The 19,534-nt window shown below is 39.6% G+C and overlaps 1 protein-coding gene across 1 annotated transcript in view; it reads right to left on the reverse strand.

Annotated features, from left to right (window-relative positions):
* Nucleotides 1-3,323: 3,323 nt before the first annotated feature.
* FOXP1 (forkhead box P1) overlaps nucleotides 3,324-19,534 on the reverse strand; it is a 5,351,121-nt gene continuing 5,334,910 nt past the window's right edge. The window contains exon 22 of the mRNA XM_044077980.1: nucleotides 3,324-7,788. Within this exon, the coding sequence (XP_043933915.1) occupies nucleotides 7,644-7,788 (145 nt within the window). The 3' untranslated portion in view covers nucleotides 3,324-7,643. The remainder of the gene's footprint in view (nucleotides 7,789-19,534) is intronic.

Below are 19,534 nucleotides of genomic sequence, written 5' to 3' on the forward strand. Positions count from 1 at the left end.
CTTAGCCAAGGCCTTCAACACAATCCCCCACTCAAGTATCACTGAGAAACTCACCAAGCTGGAGATTAACCTTTATGCCCCTAGATGGACATCCAAGTGACTCACTGACAGAATGCATACAGTCAAAGTTGGGTATTCCACCTCTACCGTTAGACCAGTTACCGGTGGTGTACCACAAGGATCTGTGCTGGGCCCTCTACTATTTGGAATCTACTTCTTAGCAGTCCAGGCAAAAGATGATGGCATGTGGCTTACCAAGTCTGCTGCAATTGCAAACTTGATGCAATCACTGAGTCCCCTAATGGCATCGACATATTACAAAAGAGACTAAGGCAGACAAATGACTAGTCCCAAAGCCATGGACTTAAACTAAATGCAAAAAAGTACTTTATTATCCCCTTTGGAAAAGGGTAAGTCCCTGCAAATTACAATGTAGACAGTACCCTCCTAAGCTGTAACCCAGTGGTGCAGGGTTTGGGAACACAGGTTTAGAGCAACCTAAATTTCAATCGCCATGCATCCACAGTGGTAAGGAAAGCCTTCTACATGGCACATCTCATACGTAAGGACATCGCATCCAGGACTAGGGATGTTATAACACCTCTGTATTCGACCCTCATCAGACCACTAACAGAGAACAACATTAGCGTCTGTGTGTGCCTCACCAGACACCTGCAGCAGCTAGAGAGACTGAAGGGGTTTTCTCAACAAGAAAATTCAAGGTCTTCAAAGCATGAAAATACATGCTACAAATACATAATACAAGGACAGACTGAAAGCCCTGTCACTGTACTCTCTATCATACAGACTGCTGAGAGGCAAGTCTCTGACCCAGCCCAAATGGAAATGATGCACGTCCACAAGTCAAACGGGGCAAGATTCACTTGCTCCAGGGATCTTAACCTAGCCTGTGAAATTAATAGGACATGCTGGAAAGACAGATAAGTCTCCCAGAGATTGCCGCTATTCTGGAATAAACTCCTAATTCACATGAAGCAGAGCTCCTCAATGGCCTTATTTAAGCACAACATGAACAATTAGATGGGAAATCATAAATCATAGACTAGCACTGCAAATACAGATCATCTGTCATGGTCAGTCAGGGAACATGGGTATAACATGGTTAAGTTTGTAAAGGTTCCAGGGCCATTAGCCCAGTAACCTGCTATGAACCTATGAACTAATGGACCCTGATTCTATGACTCCTTGAGTGTGTAAAGACTGAAGAACCTGAGGATAACATTCTGTCTGTGTTTGGAGTGTGGTGTGGAATTCCTCTAAAGGAGGTTTTTGTATCTAGTGCCATCTGTACTACTTTTAGCACCCAAGAATCTGAAACAATATTTTGCCAAAGGGGGATACTGAGGACCAGTTTGTGGACAGACTTGTAGAGGTATTGGCTGGAGAAGAGAGAAGGGAGAAAACAATGCTGGCATAGTTATTCTGTACTGTTGGATTAACCCATTTTCTGAAAGGACCCATTTCTGGTTATTACTTCCCTCCTGCCATCTCTTTTTATTATCTTGTTTGCAGAAAAAAGGCTGTTTTTGTTTATTTACCTTTTAAAGGCCTATAAGAAACTCTCTGAATCAATTTCCCCCTTTTCATCATATTGCTTGAGAACCTGGCCTGCAAAAGAGCCGAACAATACTTCTTCATCTAAAGCAAAACCTAAGATTTCAAACTTTACTTAATAAACAAACTTCTGTGTATGTACCCAAACATATCTCCTGTTCTAATTGTCTTTTGCTTGGTTATCCAGAGTAAGATCTGCCAAAGTGTCTCCCAGACCTAGAGAAGCTGGTTCTCCTATGCCTGTATTGATAGTGGAACAGCTATTCAACCAACCAAGACTCCTATGCAAAGGTGTACACAAATTCCTGTATAAACACGTATACAGCAGTATAAACTCAGCAGTACCTAAATGGATCCAAACCAGGTCCTCACAAAAAACAAGAGGATATGGCTGGCCTCTGGGTCATGACGATTGAAAGAAGGCAGCTGGAGAGGTAAGTGAGTGGTCTGAAGAACAACCGATGGTCACTGCAGGTTCACTCACTGTTACCTGAGGCATACAATGAGTAAGTAATAACAGCAAGGACTCTTTGGTAAGTGTTTTTTTTTTCTTTCTAGGTACAATGGGAGAAGCAGCATCAGGACCAGAGTAAGTGTCCACACTGTAGTTGAGAAAGAGAACCAAAAGCAGTAAGCTTTCGTCAGTGAACGTTCACAACAGCACAACTACATTCACAACACTTTTTCCCGTCCCTTCACAAAAAAAAAAAAAAAGCACAAGCATAACATAAATTCCCTGTCAGTACACCAATGTAAAACATCCACACACACTGACAGAAAGCAATATGGTATTTAGATTGTCACAAAGTGAGCATGAGTATTACATGACACAAACTTTTCTGCCCATTACTAACAATAACATTTTCTATCCAAAAACTCAAAGTTTAGAGAAGGTGGACATAATTTCTAACAAAAATCATTCCATATAGATTAACAGACATCAACAGCTAAAAATGGTGGTCCCCGACAGGAAACTTCCAATACTGTGAAAAACATAGTTTCTTAATGGGGAATATCACTTTTAGTCAAAAAATAAAATATATATTTTTCTTAAATTGGCAATGATTTCTGTGTGGAGTTTTCCCGATGAGAAACTATCTGCCAGAAACAAAGCCTAGCCAACTGCTGCTCCCACGATGCCTGAGAGATGCCTCTTCTCAAGATGGCAAGAATGTATGGAAGAAATCTTCACACTGACTACTGACATCTGTCCCTCAGATTAATCAATCAGAAGTCAGAGTTAAGATGTGTGGGCAAGAACCAGAACTTTTTAAAGCAGGATGGTGTTTGTTTCTTAGGCAGTAAACAACCTAGATAGCCTAAAGTCTACTTCAACAGTGGGAATGATGTCCATCCTATGTAATCATTATAAGTAAGCATAACAAAATAGTATGTAAATTGAGAAATGTTAAAACTGTTTTATGGTAAATGGGGGCAGACAGCCAAGTAAAGGGATATATGCCTAGGGACCCATTTGACTGTGATCCATTTCTGGCCAGAAGAGAAGCATTCCTTTTCAAACAACGTTTGAGATGTCGATAATGGCCTAATAAGAAATACTTGCAGCACTACCATCATAGCAAGAGCATAGGCTTCTTCATGATTTTGCAGAGTAAATAAAATCTAAAATTATTAGTACCGAAATGAAGCACCTACACACTGTTAGATAATAACTAAAAGTATCAATAAGAGAATCAGTTGAATGTCTAAGCACAAACTACACACAGTTTAGAACACAACAAACACCATCAGTGTGAACAACCAATATTTTATTGCATTTTGAGAATGCTATAACGTCAGTAATTACAACTGACTACACAAACATTGTTTATTGTCTGTATCAACAGACATGGAATGATGGAATAACAGTTGATGTAAGGAATGAGTTTCTTTTATGCCCCAACAGTAATATATCCTAACTGGCAGCACAAACATATGAAGCACCATGCTAAGAATCCGGACGGTACCATTTTCTTCAAGGGATATTCACAGAACAGGTCCTATTATCTATATGGCCCCACACCTTTGTGAAGAAAGTACCACTTTGACTCATGAGTTAATAATGCCACTTTACTAAACAAATTACTACAATTCAAGAAAACATACATCTTATACCATATAAAATGGCTCTTTATCCTATCTGAAGCCCAGGGCAAATTTACACATAATTAAATGCAGATTGATGAAAAAAAGGAATTAATTCCATGTAGCAGAATGTGTTCTCTTCAGTACTATAGTATTTAAGGTGACCAGAGTCAAAATGTCTTCTTTTAACCATATATTTTTCACAGGCCAGACTTTTTACCTGCCACTAGTTAGAATGCAACATCTGTAAACTAATTTCCTTTTTAATACCAAAGGCTGTGACTCTCATTCCTGACAGCAAGTTATCTGATACATGGTACTATGTTCATAACGTACGCTTTTCTTTGAGAAAAAAAGCATGTAACAAATTAATCTTTACATCTTGGCACCTTGTAAAGTTCTTTACAAAAATTCAGTAAACTGACACTCCCCAATATTAATCACTACTTCACCGATGAAGTTTTGAAGGTCTAGCCCTGGACATTTTCATGCAAAATATTTACTGCAGCAGGAAGAATTATTTTTTTCTGCCCTTTTCTTCTTATTTTGAACCTTTTTAAGACAGCCAAAAAAGGCAGTGGTAGGATGAAGTGGGAAGTATCAAAAACAACTTAACACAAAAACTGTACAAAATGCTTCGGTCAATGATAACAAGAAAAAAAATCAACTATGTTACAATTTTTAAAGCAAGGTCTGGGATTTCCTCCCAAATGTCAGCAAATGTCATCTGTTATTTTCAAAGCAAAGATTACTAAATAAAATACATGTGCAGCAAAGTTCTGCATTTCTATTACATACAGTAGTTTTCTTTTCAAAGCTAATTAAGTAGAGTTAATACAAAGCGGTTGCACAAAAGCAAGGGTGTTGTGACATGTATGCATTTATTCTCTTTAAGGAATAAAATCTAAAAATAAAGTTCCTCCCTCACACCCACCCCCACCCCACCCAAAAAGAGACTTGCAATTACACAGTGGAATAATTTTTATATATATATATATATATATATATATATATATATATATATATATCTATCTATATATATATATATATATATATATATATGTACAACATAACAAACCCCACCTTAATGAAGCAACCGTATATCCAAAGGGATATGGTATTAACATTTAAAAACATAGTGAAGTTTGCCTGATGTAAAAGCCTGAGATTTAAAGTTGGTTCTGCTGCGAGGCTCTGACAACCTGCAAGACAGGCAAGCTCTAACGTTACTTTATTTGTTGCTACAGCCTTTATAGACTAAGCATGCAAAGACACACAACTAAGTGCAACTGAGTGAAATGTATTTTTATTTAATCATTCCCTAAAGGTCGGAACTGAGGTATGCGTACTAACAGTTTTTTTCATGCTGTTATCATTACTCATGTCTAGCTACACATGCTGAGAATATACTAATCTACCAGCTTTTTATTTCCCCATTTTGACTACTGACCTAACCTGCAAACCACTCAGTTTATAAGCACTGGGGTCACCTCCCATGATCCCAAGTGGCTACCCTCTTACCTGCACACTGTGAAGCTGCCCGACTATAGTTTAAAGCATTTTTCAAAGTCCACAGACTGCCCTTTTTAACAGAAATTGCCGCTCAGCTTAAAAACGTAATCACCAAGATGAAGTTTTCTGTGCGAAGTTTATGCCTGGACAGGAGTGTCACATCCTTAATAAAAATGGTAAATAAAACCTAGATAACACAACTGTGCAGAATACGTCATGCATGATGAAGTATTCCCAATACAGCCTTTCAAAATGAAGTATATAACCTTTTAAAACAAACTATCCATAAAATGATAAGATAAAAAATATTACTGCAAATGGTTCAGTTCAGTCATGGAAGATTTTATACTGCTCTCTGTATTCTACAAGCTGTCACCATTCAAGGTACCTTTAATATTACCAATGACCTACACATCCTTTCCAAAAAGATGGAATGTTCCCTTTTTCCATTCCATTCATATTGTTCTACAGCTTTTTCACACCATTTTCTCAAAATTCCCTTTACAGTACATAGTTTGGTCACTGTAAAGATATATAAATATGTAAAACACCTTTGGTTCAGCCATTTATTTGGCCTGTTACACATCCTGGTAATGGGACTTTACATTTGAGGGCAGCGATACCCCCTGATCAAGCCACTTCCTTCACTAATTTCTACTGCTTGCTTGGATAAACAAGAGCAGGGCATTTGGCTTCAGAAGATAAAGCGTCAAACAGAGAACAGAATTTATATTTTGTATTATCTTTGGTAATTTTAGGAAAAAAAATCTGGCACAAATGAAAAATATAAATATAAAGCTTGGAAAACAACTTTAAAGCTACAGTCCTGTAAGAAAAAAAGACAATGACAAAGCAGCTGGTTGCAGTTTTAAAACTTCAAAGTGTTCTTGGTTGTACAGTACATAAGTGCACTGTCTAATGGTAACAGCTTCCAGGATACAGTTTCTACTTCAAGGAGTACTGCAAAACTACAAGGCAAGTGGCAGTGATAACACCCTCATATCTCTACATTTTGTGTTTCATAACGGAAGGTGTAGCACAATATTTTGAGAAATCTTTACCTGCACTACAGTAAGCTGTGCTAAAAATAATCAACACTTAATTGCAGGCTCACTCTTTATCTGCCTTCCCTTACATCAAAGCAGAATCTGCTGTTTTAATTTACAGAAAATACCACTGCAAAAGCAGTATAAGGAAATAATGGAATGCCTTTCATCATGAACATTGAAATATATGTGACTGAAATGCATTTACTATACTGTAAACACAAGAAACAGAAACGTATTCTGATTCCTGGATAACACATTGCTTGTCACATTCACCCTTCAAAAGCCTGTATACTGAACAACTTTGTGTACATCTGAATCAAAACAGAAACACTGAATCTATAACGTGGCAAAGGCAATCAGTGCTGTAGTGGACTCTGTACTACAGCTTGGTGGCATTACTAATATTCCTCAGTACAGCAAATTCACAATGCTGTTTTGTGGGGTTCAAAGGTGGGCTGCTTTATTCGGTGTTTCAAAGTTTATCTGTCATTCATTCATACTCCTGCTTGCAATTCTTCATCTTCCTTTTAACTGTGATGAAGGACCTTCATCACGAGTAGTGCAGTGTCTGAACTTCACAATCTGGGGTTAAGTTAACAGCAATGAACAAAATAACTCGAGGGATGCTGTTTAAATACACTGTGGCTTGAGGTTCCCTTCAGAGCACAATGAAATGGATGACAGAAAAGTACAAACTTGTATTCAACAGACATTCAGCTTCATATAATAAAAACAGTTATTAACATTCATCACAAAAAACATAAACATGATGCCTCTAAGAGACAAGTGGGCCTGGGTTGAGGCCTGAGGTCAGAACCTAAAATTATGTAGTCAAACTGGATTCAAACATATTTAAAAAAATGGGATGCTTATTCAGTCTTTTCCCACAAAGGACAATCCCAACCCAAATGGAAGCAAAAACTTGGAACGAAGGCAGTGACGATCAGCATGCAGTGCTGTGCAAATACGTAGTCCATTAGAATCCGTAGGATCTAGGCAAAGCTTTGACCTGCAGATTAAAAGTACATGCTCAGTCTGACGTGTCTTCAATGTCTAAGCTGGCAGGACTGCATTCCAGAGTCTGAAGCTGAATGTGTAAAAGTGAGTTCATTCAGTAACTTTACAACACTGATGTTGACTGTAAGAGAGGAAATTCCCAAGTACCAAACACGTCCATCCAATGCACAGAATACAAATTCTGTTTTTTTTTTTCAACAAAAAGTAGAAAAATCAAAAATACTCCCCAAAGGGATACTTAATGGCACTGAGTCAATTAAAATATTTTACAGTCGTCAAAAAAGACTGAGAATTCTCCAGAATGTACAATTGCAGAGGGACAGAGTGAGAAAAATAGACAAGAGACTTCACAGCTGAATTTGACTTTTCCAATCTTCACTGTCAAGAAAACAGTAGTGAGCATGGTCAGTCCATGTCCTCATTTGAAGGATCATCTTCATAATCTCTGTCATGGTCAAAATCTGGACTGTGATTTGCAGTTGTGACCAAGGACAAGGGCCCTTCATTATCATCTGGATCTAATGGTTCCTCTTTGACATGTATTGGGTGCCTGTGAAAAGACAAAACTCATAAATAAATAAATGTTTACCTTTTTCCTTTCTTGTCAATCAGCTGTATCATCATTATGTTGTATTCTCACAGTACAACGAATGCAGAACTGAAACAAAACCTATACAAAGCATGGTATGTTTGTGGCTATATTTAGTTAGCTAGAGCTTCTTTATTTACATGATGCCCATGTAAGCACGCCACCTTACAGAGTAAATTAAATGTGACAGCATGACTGTTCAAGCATTAAGCAAAAATGCAAAGATCAGAATCTTAAAACATCAGGCAAATGCTTTCCTTTAATGAAAAAAAGTCGCTTCAAAATGCAGTTAATTTACTTTGCTGCTCTCGCACTGCAATACATGCCTGTGGTCCACAACAAAAATGGAAAATGTGCTTTCTTAACATGCTTTCATTTTTTTCCTCCTGTTGGGAATATTATGAATATCCTGAACCAAATCACTCTATGTCAAGCCAAGGCATTTCTTTGACTTCAGTACTGAAGCAGAAGTTAACTAATTTGGTGCATGAAGCAGGGGGCAATGTGTAATCATCTTTACGTTACCTGTGAGGCGGTGCATTCTGAAGCATTTGTGAGTTTGGTAAATTCAGGCACATTGTTAGGTAAGAAATGAGCATGACGGTAATGCTACCACATCCTTAAAATAAACTCTCTGAAGCACAATGAGCAGGAGTAACTACTTCACACAGAGTCTTCTCACCACATGCAGTCTAATAAATAGCAGTAACAGTGGTTGATAATTGTACTTATTTAGCAAACCAGAGAAGTACTTTTGACTATAATTAGCAAAATTTCAGCCACAAACTGGGTAAAATTAAGGAAAAGCATGGTCACAATTCAGAGGAACAGTGCAGATAGTTAAGTTGTACAAGAATACACATTATAGGTTATACCACAATCAACTCAATTAGCATAAAGCCAGTCAAGCTTACATTAAATGTATCTCACCTACCAGACTGTGACAGCCTCCCCTTACCACATAACCCAACAGATAACAGTGATTGTGGCAACAACACACTTCATCATACATCTGAAATTTCAAAGGCAAACAGGCACCAATAAGGAAGAGTCTCAGATTACAAAATAGGTGAGTTATCACTAAGGGCACAGACAACAAAAGCATTTTCCCATACATATATATATATATATATATATATATATATATATATATATATATATACACACACACACACACACACATATATGGATTCCTATTACAAGAACGGAAGTTCACAACTTCGAACTTGTAATAGGAAGCCTCACTTACACGAAAGTTCACTTTAATGAAAGTGAACTTCCGCAAAAGTGCACTTCACCAAATGTACCGCAGCACAATGGAGGACATCAAAAAACAAGCTATGTCCTCCACTATGGTGCAATACTCACGGACCTTAGGGTTAGGACACGGGTTAGGGTAAGGGGATAGTTAGTAAAACTATCCCCTTACCCTAACCCATGCCCTAACCCTAAGGTTCGTGACTATCGCACCATAGTGGAAGACATTGCTATGTTCTTCACTGCGCTACAGTCTATGGGCTATCCCCTTACCATGACCCGTGCCCTAACTCTAAGGTCCGTGAGTACTGCACGGTAGTACAGTACAACGCCCGTTCGTTGTACTGAACTTCACATATGTGCACTTGCGATTAAGTGCACTTTCACTGCAGTGTGCATTCCATACACTATTTCGAAGTAGTGAACCTTCGATCTAGTGGATGGAATCCATACATACACACACACACACACACACACACACACACACACGTATATATATATATATATATATATTTTACTGGCAGTTAAGATGCATGATAATGCCGCTTTTTTATGTATTTGTAAAAATAAATGTACCATGAACTGTGTGCCTTTTATTTTATTTTGTGTTTATACATGCAGTCTGATGTAGTTCCTTGACATCCACCAGTCTGCAATTATCAAGCAATCACTCAAGAGGCCTGCCTGCTCAAGTCTATAAATGGAGAGAGCTTAACAGTAGCAATAAAGTTAGTGAGGAAAATGTGGAAAGTGATAACAATACGCTATAAAAAAAACTTATGTGAAGAGGAAGAGGCTTAATTCACACTTCACAGTATGTCTAATGAAGGGGAATACAATGGTGAAGAGTGACAGCCCCAGCCTATATTGTCTTGCTAAACCCATAGCAAGGAGACTCAGCAATATGCTACAAGTTATGTCACAATAAAAAGACAACTTCAAGCACAAATATGAAGGAATACAGCTGACTGCAGTGTTTAACAGTGGTGCTAAGGTTAAAGGTGCAAATAAGGCATAATCAAAACAGTGCAACATTCATTCTACCTTAACAGCAAATACAAATTCAAGTGTTTAAAGGATGCATAAAGGAACCACAAATACATCTTAAATGTATCAAAAAACGTAAAACTTGTTAGAAAGAGAAGGTTACTGGAACTCTTAAGGAAGAGAGTGAGAACTCAAATGGGGTGTCAGAAACAGCATTCAATCAACACAAAGGCTTTTGAGTGAAAGATAAAGTGGCACATTTGAAAAGGCTAAGGAAATGAAAAAGCCTGTGAGAAGACATGGCATGTACTGAGGAGAGAAGTTCCAGTGCCATTTTAAAAAGATGAAAATGGACTTGTACGCAAGAGATACAAAGTAAACAGGAAAGGTCTATGAAAATGGAAAAAGGAAAGGCGACACAAAAGACACACAGTAATACAGAAAATACTTACGTCAATATTTAAATTCACTCAGTACTCACAATTACATCCAAGACTAAGAAGAATTGAGAGTAACTAGTTACTGGTTATGACTTTTAATCAGTTCTGTATCGCGTTTTAGAACCATAAAGCACACTAGAATTTTATAAAAGATGTTTTAAAATAAAAAAAAAACATTCTCAGCTGAGGGAGTCTTGAGGGAGCCCGATACAGTACACCCCTCAATAATAAAGGAATCAAAACTTCAGTAGCAAAAACCATGTTGATTAAAATTAAAAATAAATGTTGCTTTGGCACACTGAAAAAGGCAAATGTAAAGCATTTCTACAAAAGTGGAATCAAGAAGGTCACAGCTAAACGTCAATCAGCCTATCTAGAACTGTATATAAATTCTGGACTCGTGCACTGAGTAGTTCCTGAAACAGCAAAAAAAATGTAGACCTAAACGTAGACCTAAATGTAGACCTAAATGTAGACCTAAACGTAGACCTAAACGTAGACCTTGCCATTATCTTCACACTGAAGGGCGTTGAACAGAGAATGTCTGTTGAATGTGACTTGGTCAGACTTCTGGCAATGCCATAGAATTTTGCCCAAAACTCACTATACTACTGAGTAATACTGCAAACATTTGGGATGGAACAAAAAGTATAAGCTTAAAGTGTTCAGAATGTAGTAGCGAAGACAGATCATGCTGTTTCAGGAACCACTACTATACCCAGCTCTCAAAAGCATCTTGATACCTCTAGGACAGACTAGTGGCCAAGGTAATGAACAATAAACACAAGTCATCTCGCAAAGCAGGCTTAGTTCCCACAGTCTCTATTTGTTTACGCTACACTATACACACACAATAATCAAAGGAGAATCTGTTATGGCTTATGGCCAAAGGAGACCACAGCCATGAGCAAACTAACCACTAACTGCCCCCATTCACACCTAAGAAAAAAGCACATATATTTAGCAGCATTCACTAATTTGCTTACCGCAGTAATCACATAACAGATACACAGCTATTTAAGCACTTATAACATAGCAACATGTACATGGACGTTTTCAAGTAAATGGCTCCAACACATACAAAAACAAAACCATGAATTAAGGTCACAAGAAACGTTAGAGGAGTACTGAACGTGGAAGAAGGCATATCACATCTAACAGGAGCATAATGCAAGGACAGTCTGTACAAGAGTGCAAGGCTGGCAGAATGATGGGGGTGCACAGTTTGGGGTACCTCAGACACAAACTGGTGATATCACTACATAAAATGGTTTATCATCACACCCATGCTGTTGTGCAGGACCCAGGCTGCATAACTGCAGCATGGAAACTAGAAGTCATCTTAATGCCAGATGCAACAAAACTCAAAAAAGTAGGTAAACAAGCAAGCTGCACCTCCTACAGATTTGGAGATGGAGAGCGTGAATAAATGTCTATGCTATGCAGTGACAGGCAACAAGGTCATCTTAGAGGAAACCAGATGGAGAACACGGGAGTACGGAAGGGAATTCTTTACAAACACTAACCCAGACAGCCGACGCAACCCCTTCATGCAGGAAGCTTAGTTTTAAATTGTGAAACAGTTTGGTTTAACTATGATTTAGATATACAGGATTACAGTCACCTTATAGAAGAATGTACAAGGCAAAACTTGTGCACTTCATAAATCTGTGAATTTACATTATAAATGATGTTGCGTTAAGTTACAAAATGTACTCAGATTAAACTTTTATAGAGTAATTTTTCTTACTAAGAGTTACAAAGCATTTCAAGTTCATAAATAAAACACAAATAAAGGCATTTTACATATATGCAAAGGAACTGAAGAAAATGATCTACTTGTGGGTAGCATGGCTTAAAGGCAAAAGAATGGCGTGAACGAGAATTACTGTGGAAGTCCCTGCCTTTTTATTCTTATTACTCCTTTCATTTTCTATTTGTACATTACCCCTTTGTCAAGTCTAAAAACAAAAATTAACTTCAGTTTTCTCAATACTACAAATCAAATTGCAAACATAAACATAAACCTTTCTGCTCCTTTCCTCAACTAAGGGAAGCTAGTGTTACTCCAACCTTTGGTCCTTCATCAAATGCTACTAATTATACAATCATCACTTATTTATGCTCTTTTTACAGGGATAGTCAATGGGATAATGTCCATTTTCAATGAAGACCCAGGAAAAAAAGCTCCACATACACAAATGGCAAATACATTCAAGTTAAGTTCATAGGTTCTTATTAAGCTTATGGTCCAAGAAGACCAATGAGAAGCCCAGCCACACCTCCAATATTAATGGATTCATTGGTTCTTAGAATGCAAATGACCAAAGAAGACTACTGGGAAGCCCAGCCATACACTCATTATTAATGGATTCATAGGTTCTTAGAATGCAGATGACCAAAGAAGACCACTGGGAAGCCCAGCCACACACCCAATATTAACGGATTCATAGGTTCTTAGAATGCAGATGACCAAAGAAGACCATTGGGAAGCATAGGTTCATAGGTAGGTACTAGGTTATCTGACAAAAGGCATTTATAAGCCTAGCCAGAATGTGTTGACTTTCGCTGCCCCTTTAGATTAGTTCCATGTGTCTCTGTCTAGCACAGCCATTGAAGTGACCTGCAGGGTAAACTTTCTGTTTCCCATCCACTCGTCAAGGTTTCTCTTGAAGAGTGTTAGCGAAGAGCTCTGCCTGATGTAGACTGGAATCTTGTTCCAAAGCATGGGAAGTCTCTGGGACAAGAATCTATCCCTCCAGCACGTTTATTCATTGTTGTGGTGAGGTTTAGATCCCTAGAGCATGTAGCTTGAGGGGATATGGTTTTCTTTAGGTGGAGCATGTCCATCAATTCTGGGTTGGACATGGCCTTGTATGTCAGGCAGAGATCACCACTGAGTAGGCGGTATGCAACCGAGTACAGATGGAGTTTTTTCAGTCGAGCTACAGAGGGCATCTGTTTGAGGCCAGTGATTCTCTTGGTGAAGTACTTCTGTGGTCTTTCCAGCTGTTGCAGGTGTCTTCTAAGGTACATCCCAAATGGGGCATTGTACTCTAAGATGGGCCTGATGAGTGATGAGTAGAGGGGCACAATGACCTCTTCTGATCTGGATGCAAACCCTTTTGTGATTAGGTGGGCCACATAGAAGGATTTTATAACCACTTTGGCAATGTGATTATCAAAGGAGAGATTACTGTCTACTTGGGTCCCCAGATCCCTTATTACGTCTTCCATATTTTGGGGACTACCACCTATATGGTAGTTTGTGGGTACTTTTATTCCAAAGGGAATGACTATGCACTTTTTGGCATTTAGCTTGAGGCCGTGGTTTTGACACCAGGTATCTGTCTCAGTGAGACCCTTTTGGAGGATGTCTGGCCAGCCGGAGAGTCAATTATAGCCCCTAGGTTGCAGTCGTCTCCGAACTTGGTCAGCCATAGTCCTCCTGTGCTTGCCTGTACCTTTGAGAAGTATATGCCGAACTGGAGGGTTCCTAGGACTGACCCCTGGGGAATGCCACTTGCAACCGGTTTAGAATCAGACCTAGCTCCCACAACTCTTACCATGTGGGTTCTGTCCGTGAGCTAGTTGGCAACCCATCTCGTGACGTAGGGGTTTATGTTCAAGCTGGTGAGCTTGTCTATAATACCAGAATGGGGAATGGTGTTGAAGGCCTTTGTGAGGTCTAGGTAGGCTGTGTGGACCACCTTTCCCTCGTCTATAGCCTTGGTAACTGTCTTAAAGAAGTCCACCAGGTTTAAGAGGCATGATCTGCCCTTAACAAAGCCGAACTGGGTAGGGTCCAGTGTTTGGAGATTCCCAATGTCTCTGTTAATGAGATCCATGATGACGCGCTCCATAGCCTTGCAGACCAAGCTAGTCAGGCTTATAGGACGATAGTTCCCGGGGTCTGTTGTGGCTCCACCTTTGTGGAGCAGAATAACCTTTGCTGTGCGCCACTCTATGGGCCTGTGGAGAGGCTGAGTTTGAACAGTGTGTTTAGGTGAGGGGTTAGTTCATCTTTGCGCTCATGTAGGATGCAGCCTGGGACACCGTCCAGTCCCACTGATGCTGTGTTTTTGGCTTTGGAGAGGGCTGTTTTAACATGTGTGTCTGTGATTTCAGGGGCACTACATTCTTCTGGTATGGTTATGGGCCCTTTTGGGGGTGGGGGGGTGAAGTTTGCACTGAACATGTCTGCCAGGATGTTGGTGATATCAGTCGGTTCAGTGTATTTTGTGCCATTCTGCACTAACTTCAAACAGATCTGAAAACTGCTACTTAGATTCTTGACAGAGCTAAAGCATACCCTGTGGTTATCTTTGGAGTCCTTGGCGAATTTTCTTTCGAAGCTGGCCTTGGATGATTTTATGAGGGATCATAGTTTCTTGCTGATACTGATCAGGGATGTCTTCCCTTGTTGGGATTTTACTCTTTTCTGTACTAGTTTCTTCCTATTGTATAGCTTGTTTATGGCAGGGGTCCACCAGACTGGTTTCCTTTTCTTGGAGGAGTGAGTCTTGGTTTTGCTTGGGATAGCACAATCCATGCATTCTTGTAGGTGCCTGTAGAGTGCGTTAGTAAAGGATTTTGCAGCTTGGGCAGCGTTATCCTTTAGCATTGGGGCTTTGAAATTTTCCACCTCAGTCTTAAGTAACGTGAAGTTTGCTTTTGAAAAGTTTTTAACAGTGGTTTCCTTGACCAGGGGGTGGGGGTGGAATGTGGATATCCAGAGTGATTAGTTTATGGTCAGATCTAACACCGGTCACCCATGTTGGTGATGACCAGGTCCAATATGTTGTCACCTCTGGTAGGGGTGTTGACCAGTTGATCCAGGGCGTTTGAGTTTATAAATTCTAGGAAATGTTGGGCAAGGGAGTTAATACTTGAATAGTTCTCCAAGTTAATGTTTGGGTAGTTGAAATCACCCAATATCAGGGGGTTTGGTAGGACCTTTATGTTTCCCAGTGTTTCCAGAAACGCGGAATGGGGGTCCTGGGACATGGGGGGTGATCTGTAGCAAGCTTCAATTTGAATTGCAGTTTTGCCCATTGTTAGTTGCACGTGGATGATCTCTGAAGCATTGTGCTGTGTTACTAACCTGGAGTTGTGGGTATCTATGAAGAATATGGATATGCTCCTGCCTTTTGCATTTTGGTCTGGGTTTTGTGGCCGAAATGTATGGTATGAGTTGTAGCCTGGTAGTGCTGGGGTGCTCTCTGGAGCCTTAAACTAGGTTTCTGTTACTACACATATATTGATTTTCTCCATACTGAGGAGTGCCTCAAGTGCGTACATTTTGAGGTTTAGACATCTGGCATTGAGTAGCATTACCCTCAGTTTTTTGTTACTTGTGCTATTTACGGTGGTGGGTTTGTCTTTTGAGCCTTGCCTAAAAAAGGCACTATGGGGATGGCAAGAGCCTTGGCCAGTATTCGAAAGCCTAAGGGTGACAGGCGCAAGCCATCTCTAGAGAAGCAGCATGGCTTGTCGAGCATGTCATCCCTGGCAGACAGACACTGGATCCCCTTTGAATGACACCAGAAGCTTAGCCAATTTTTGAAATTGATATTTTTTTCTTTATCCCGTGGTATCATTCTTGGTGAGGGCAGGATGCTTCTCAGCGTCAGGGTCATACCGGCCTGGGCTACGTGATCAGAGAGCTTTTCCACATCTCTTTTCATGTAGTCCAGGGAGGTACGGCTCAGGTCATTCACACCAACATGGACAATGACAGAGTCGTATTTGTACTTGTTCTGGAGTGACCTGAGTGCTTGTGTTACTTGGCAGATCCTGGCACCTGACAGGCAACTAACAGTAACCTTCTCCTTGCTCAGCCTAGTGAGTGGTATGTAAGTGTGCCTGACTATAGAGTTACCTATTACTAGTGTGTTGGGTATGTTATTTTGCCTTAAGGGCTGTGATTGTGTAGCACACTGGTTTTGTGAAGTATGTGTTTCATGGTTTGTGTTGGGGAGTGGAGGTTGCTTGGATGTCTGCTTTGGAGGTCTCTGTTGTTTTTGCAGACTTTTATTTAGAGCCTCCGAGTATGTTTTTGTGTATTTAAGTGTGTTTTTTGCCGGTGCTGGTTTCATAGGTCTATGTGAGACTGGTGGTGTGATCCAAGTAATTCCCTTCTCCTCTTGACTGTCTGATCCAGTCTTGGGTTGAGAGAGTTTAGCCTCCAGTTTGGCTGTATAATTGCATCTCTCGTATATATTAGTTTTTGATGGTAGGAGGAGAGGGTTGTCTTTGTACATGAGGCAGTTGTAACATTGCCTCAAAATGCCCAGATTCACCAGTTGGACTGGAGAGTACACCTGAAACTACCCTTTGAACATGCCTGGATAGGTACAGTGAACTGTTTTACTGACTGGCTGGTAAGGTCGAATAGAGAGCCTTGTCTTTCTCTACAGTATAGGGGGGTCTAGTGTTAAGGTTTATTAGTGCTTGTTATGAGTTTTGAGCAAGTGCCGGGCTGAGAAGTGAATAGTTTGAGTGCTTAAGTTGAAAGTTTGTCTAGTGCCAAGGGAAAAATTGAAGAGTAGACTTTGTGGAGCTGGGAATAGTTATACCCTAGCTAAATGGCGCTGCCCGGAAATGTGTTTTTTATAGGAGGGAAATGAAAGTGATAGAAATTATCCAAAAATGGCCAATAAACTACTTATTTCTGGGCTGAAACCACTCCTCCAGGGACAGATAGGCTGCTCAAAGCTCCCCTCTCTCACAGGTGAACAGAGAAACTTCCTTCTATCCAAGTAAGGTATGGGCAAACACAGAAACTTGTAACATAGCCCTGAATTCAGCACTAACCTGAAAACTGGACTATACTAGCTTAGAAAGGCGGGAAACAGGTATTTTTTTTTTCAGAAAATAAAGCAGATGCAATCAAAAAATACTTTAAATGCACATAAATGGCTATCACACTTGAGTGTGTAGCCTACAACAGTTAAACAGGTAATTTAAACACAAAAACGATTTTGTTAAAGTGCAAGCAGTAAAATAAGTACAATATGTAGCTGAGACAAGCTTTTTAAATCACAGAAACTCTAAAAAATTGGCATTTTAGGCGGAATTAGCTAAAAGCACCAAGAAAATGCAGAAAAAAAATACTTAATCACTCCAAAGTCTCTCTTTTGTCTCTCTGCTGCTGTAGAACTCTGCAGGGCAACAAGCAGGAGCTTGCTGAGCTGTATAGAAGCGCAAAAACCTCACAAATGTGTTTTTTATAGCAGGGAAATGAAAGAGATAGAAATTAGCCCAAAATGGCTAATAAACTACTAATTTCTGGGCTGAACAACTCCTCCAAGGACAGATAGGCTGCTCAAAGCTCTCCTCTCTCACAGGTGAACAGAGAAACTTCCTTCTATCCAAGTAAGGTATGGGCAAACACAGATACTTGTAACACAGCCCTGAATTCAGTGCTAACCTGAAAACTGGACTATACTAGCTTAGAAAGGCAGGAAACAAGTACTTTTTTTTTTTTTTTCAGAAAATAAAGCAGATATGTCACCCAGTACTGGTTGGGAAATTAAGATTAAGCAGACTTTCTCCACATATTCTTGGTGAAAATGTGTGTGCAATCATTCAGTCTTGTTTAAACACTGATAGGGAATAGTCTCCTTGACAGCTAAGGCATGTCTACTCCAAAAACACGGATACATCGGCTAGGTATCTGCCATGCCATCTGGTACTGTTGATTAATTATTAGTAAAGGTTTAAGTCTCTAGAATGGTTCTACTTAGGTAAAGTAGTTCAAAGAGTGCTGGGTCATTCAAAAGGCTAAGCAGAGATTATCCCTAAGGAGTCTGTATGACACTAAGTAAAGCGAAACAACATTTACTCTATCAGAATTGCTGAGTGCACAGACATCTGAGATATTATTAGTGAGGACCCACTGCGGGCTCCTAACCTAGTTTAGGTGCTTAGTGATGTACATGCTGAGGGGTACATTACTTTCAACGATGGGCCTAATAAGAGATGAATACAGTAGGACTATAACTTCTTTGGACTTTGATGAGTTACCACTATATGTACCCAAGTCCTTGATGGGTGCGTCAAATTAAATAGGAATGTTTTCTATATGGTAAACAGTAGTGATACAAGATTTACCAAAGGAAACTATGCAACATTTCTTGGTGTTCAGGGTAAGCCCAAGATTAATGTTTCAAGTATTTGTTTGGTTCAGCTCTTGTTGGAGAATTTGACTATCAAAATGGGATTTGATAACCTCCCGCAGTTTGCAATCATCAGTAAACGTGATTAGCCACAGCCCTTTTTAAATCGGCTTTCATGCCACAGAAATATATATCTAAGAGGAGGGGGCCCAAAATACAGCCTTGTGAGACCCCACTAGTGACATTTTCCTGTCAAGAATAAATATTCCTAACCTTAACAGTGTAGGTTCTCTCAGACAGCTACCAATCTAGCAAACTATGTATGGGTTAATGTTGAGATGGGAGAGCTTGCCAATAATCTCATCATGAGGAACAGTGTCAAAGATCTTCGCAAGGTTCATATAAGCAGTGTGGACTGTATGCCCCTTATCCATGGCCTCAGTAAATGTTTCAAAGAACTCAACCAAGTTGAACAGGCATGATCTGCCTTTTACAAATCTGGCCTGTTGTGTGTCCAGGGATACAAGGTTACCTCTACCACTTCTTATTAGTTCAGCTATAATACATTCCATAGCCCTACAAACAATTCTAGTGATACTATAACTAATAAGCCTGTAACACCTTTATGCAAGGGCACCACAACTGTCATCCTTCACACCTTATGGACATAACCAGTCGTGATACTCATGCCAAATAATTGATGAAGGGGTTTTGCTAGGTGGGATTTTTACAATTCTCAGCAGATATCTACAGATATTGTCAGGAACTTAAGAATTTTTTTTTTTTTTAATTTTCAAAAAGACTAGGTGAAAACTGATCTGGGGTGTGTGAGGGGGAATGGACAGGACAGATGGTACAATAAAAACAAAAGCAGCAATAAAGACAGAATCCTTGTCCAATCAT

The sequence above is a fragment of the Protopterus annectens genome, chromosome 7.part0 (genome assembly GCF_019279795.1).
Source record: "Protopterus annectens isolate FY-2018-M chromosome 7.part0, PAN1.0, whole genome shotgun sequence".
NCBI classification, from domain to species: domain Eukaryota; kingdom Metazoa; phylum Chordata; order Ceratodontiformes; family Protopteridae; genus Protopterus; species Protopterus annectens.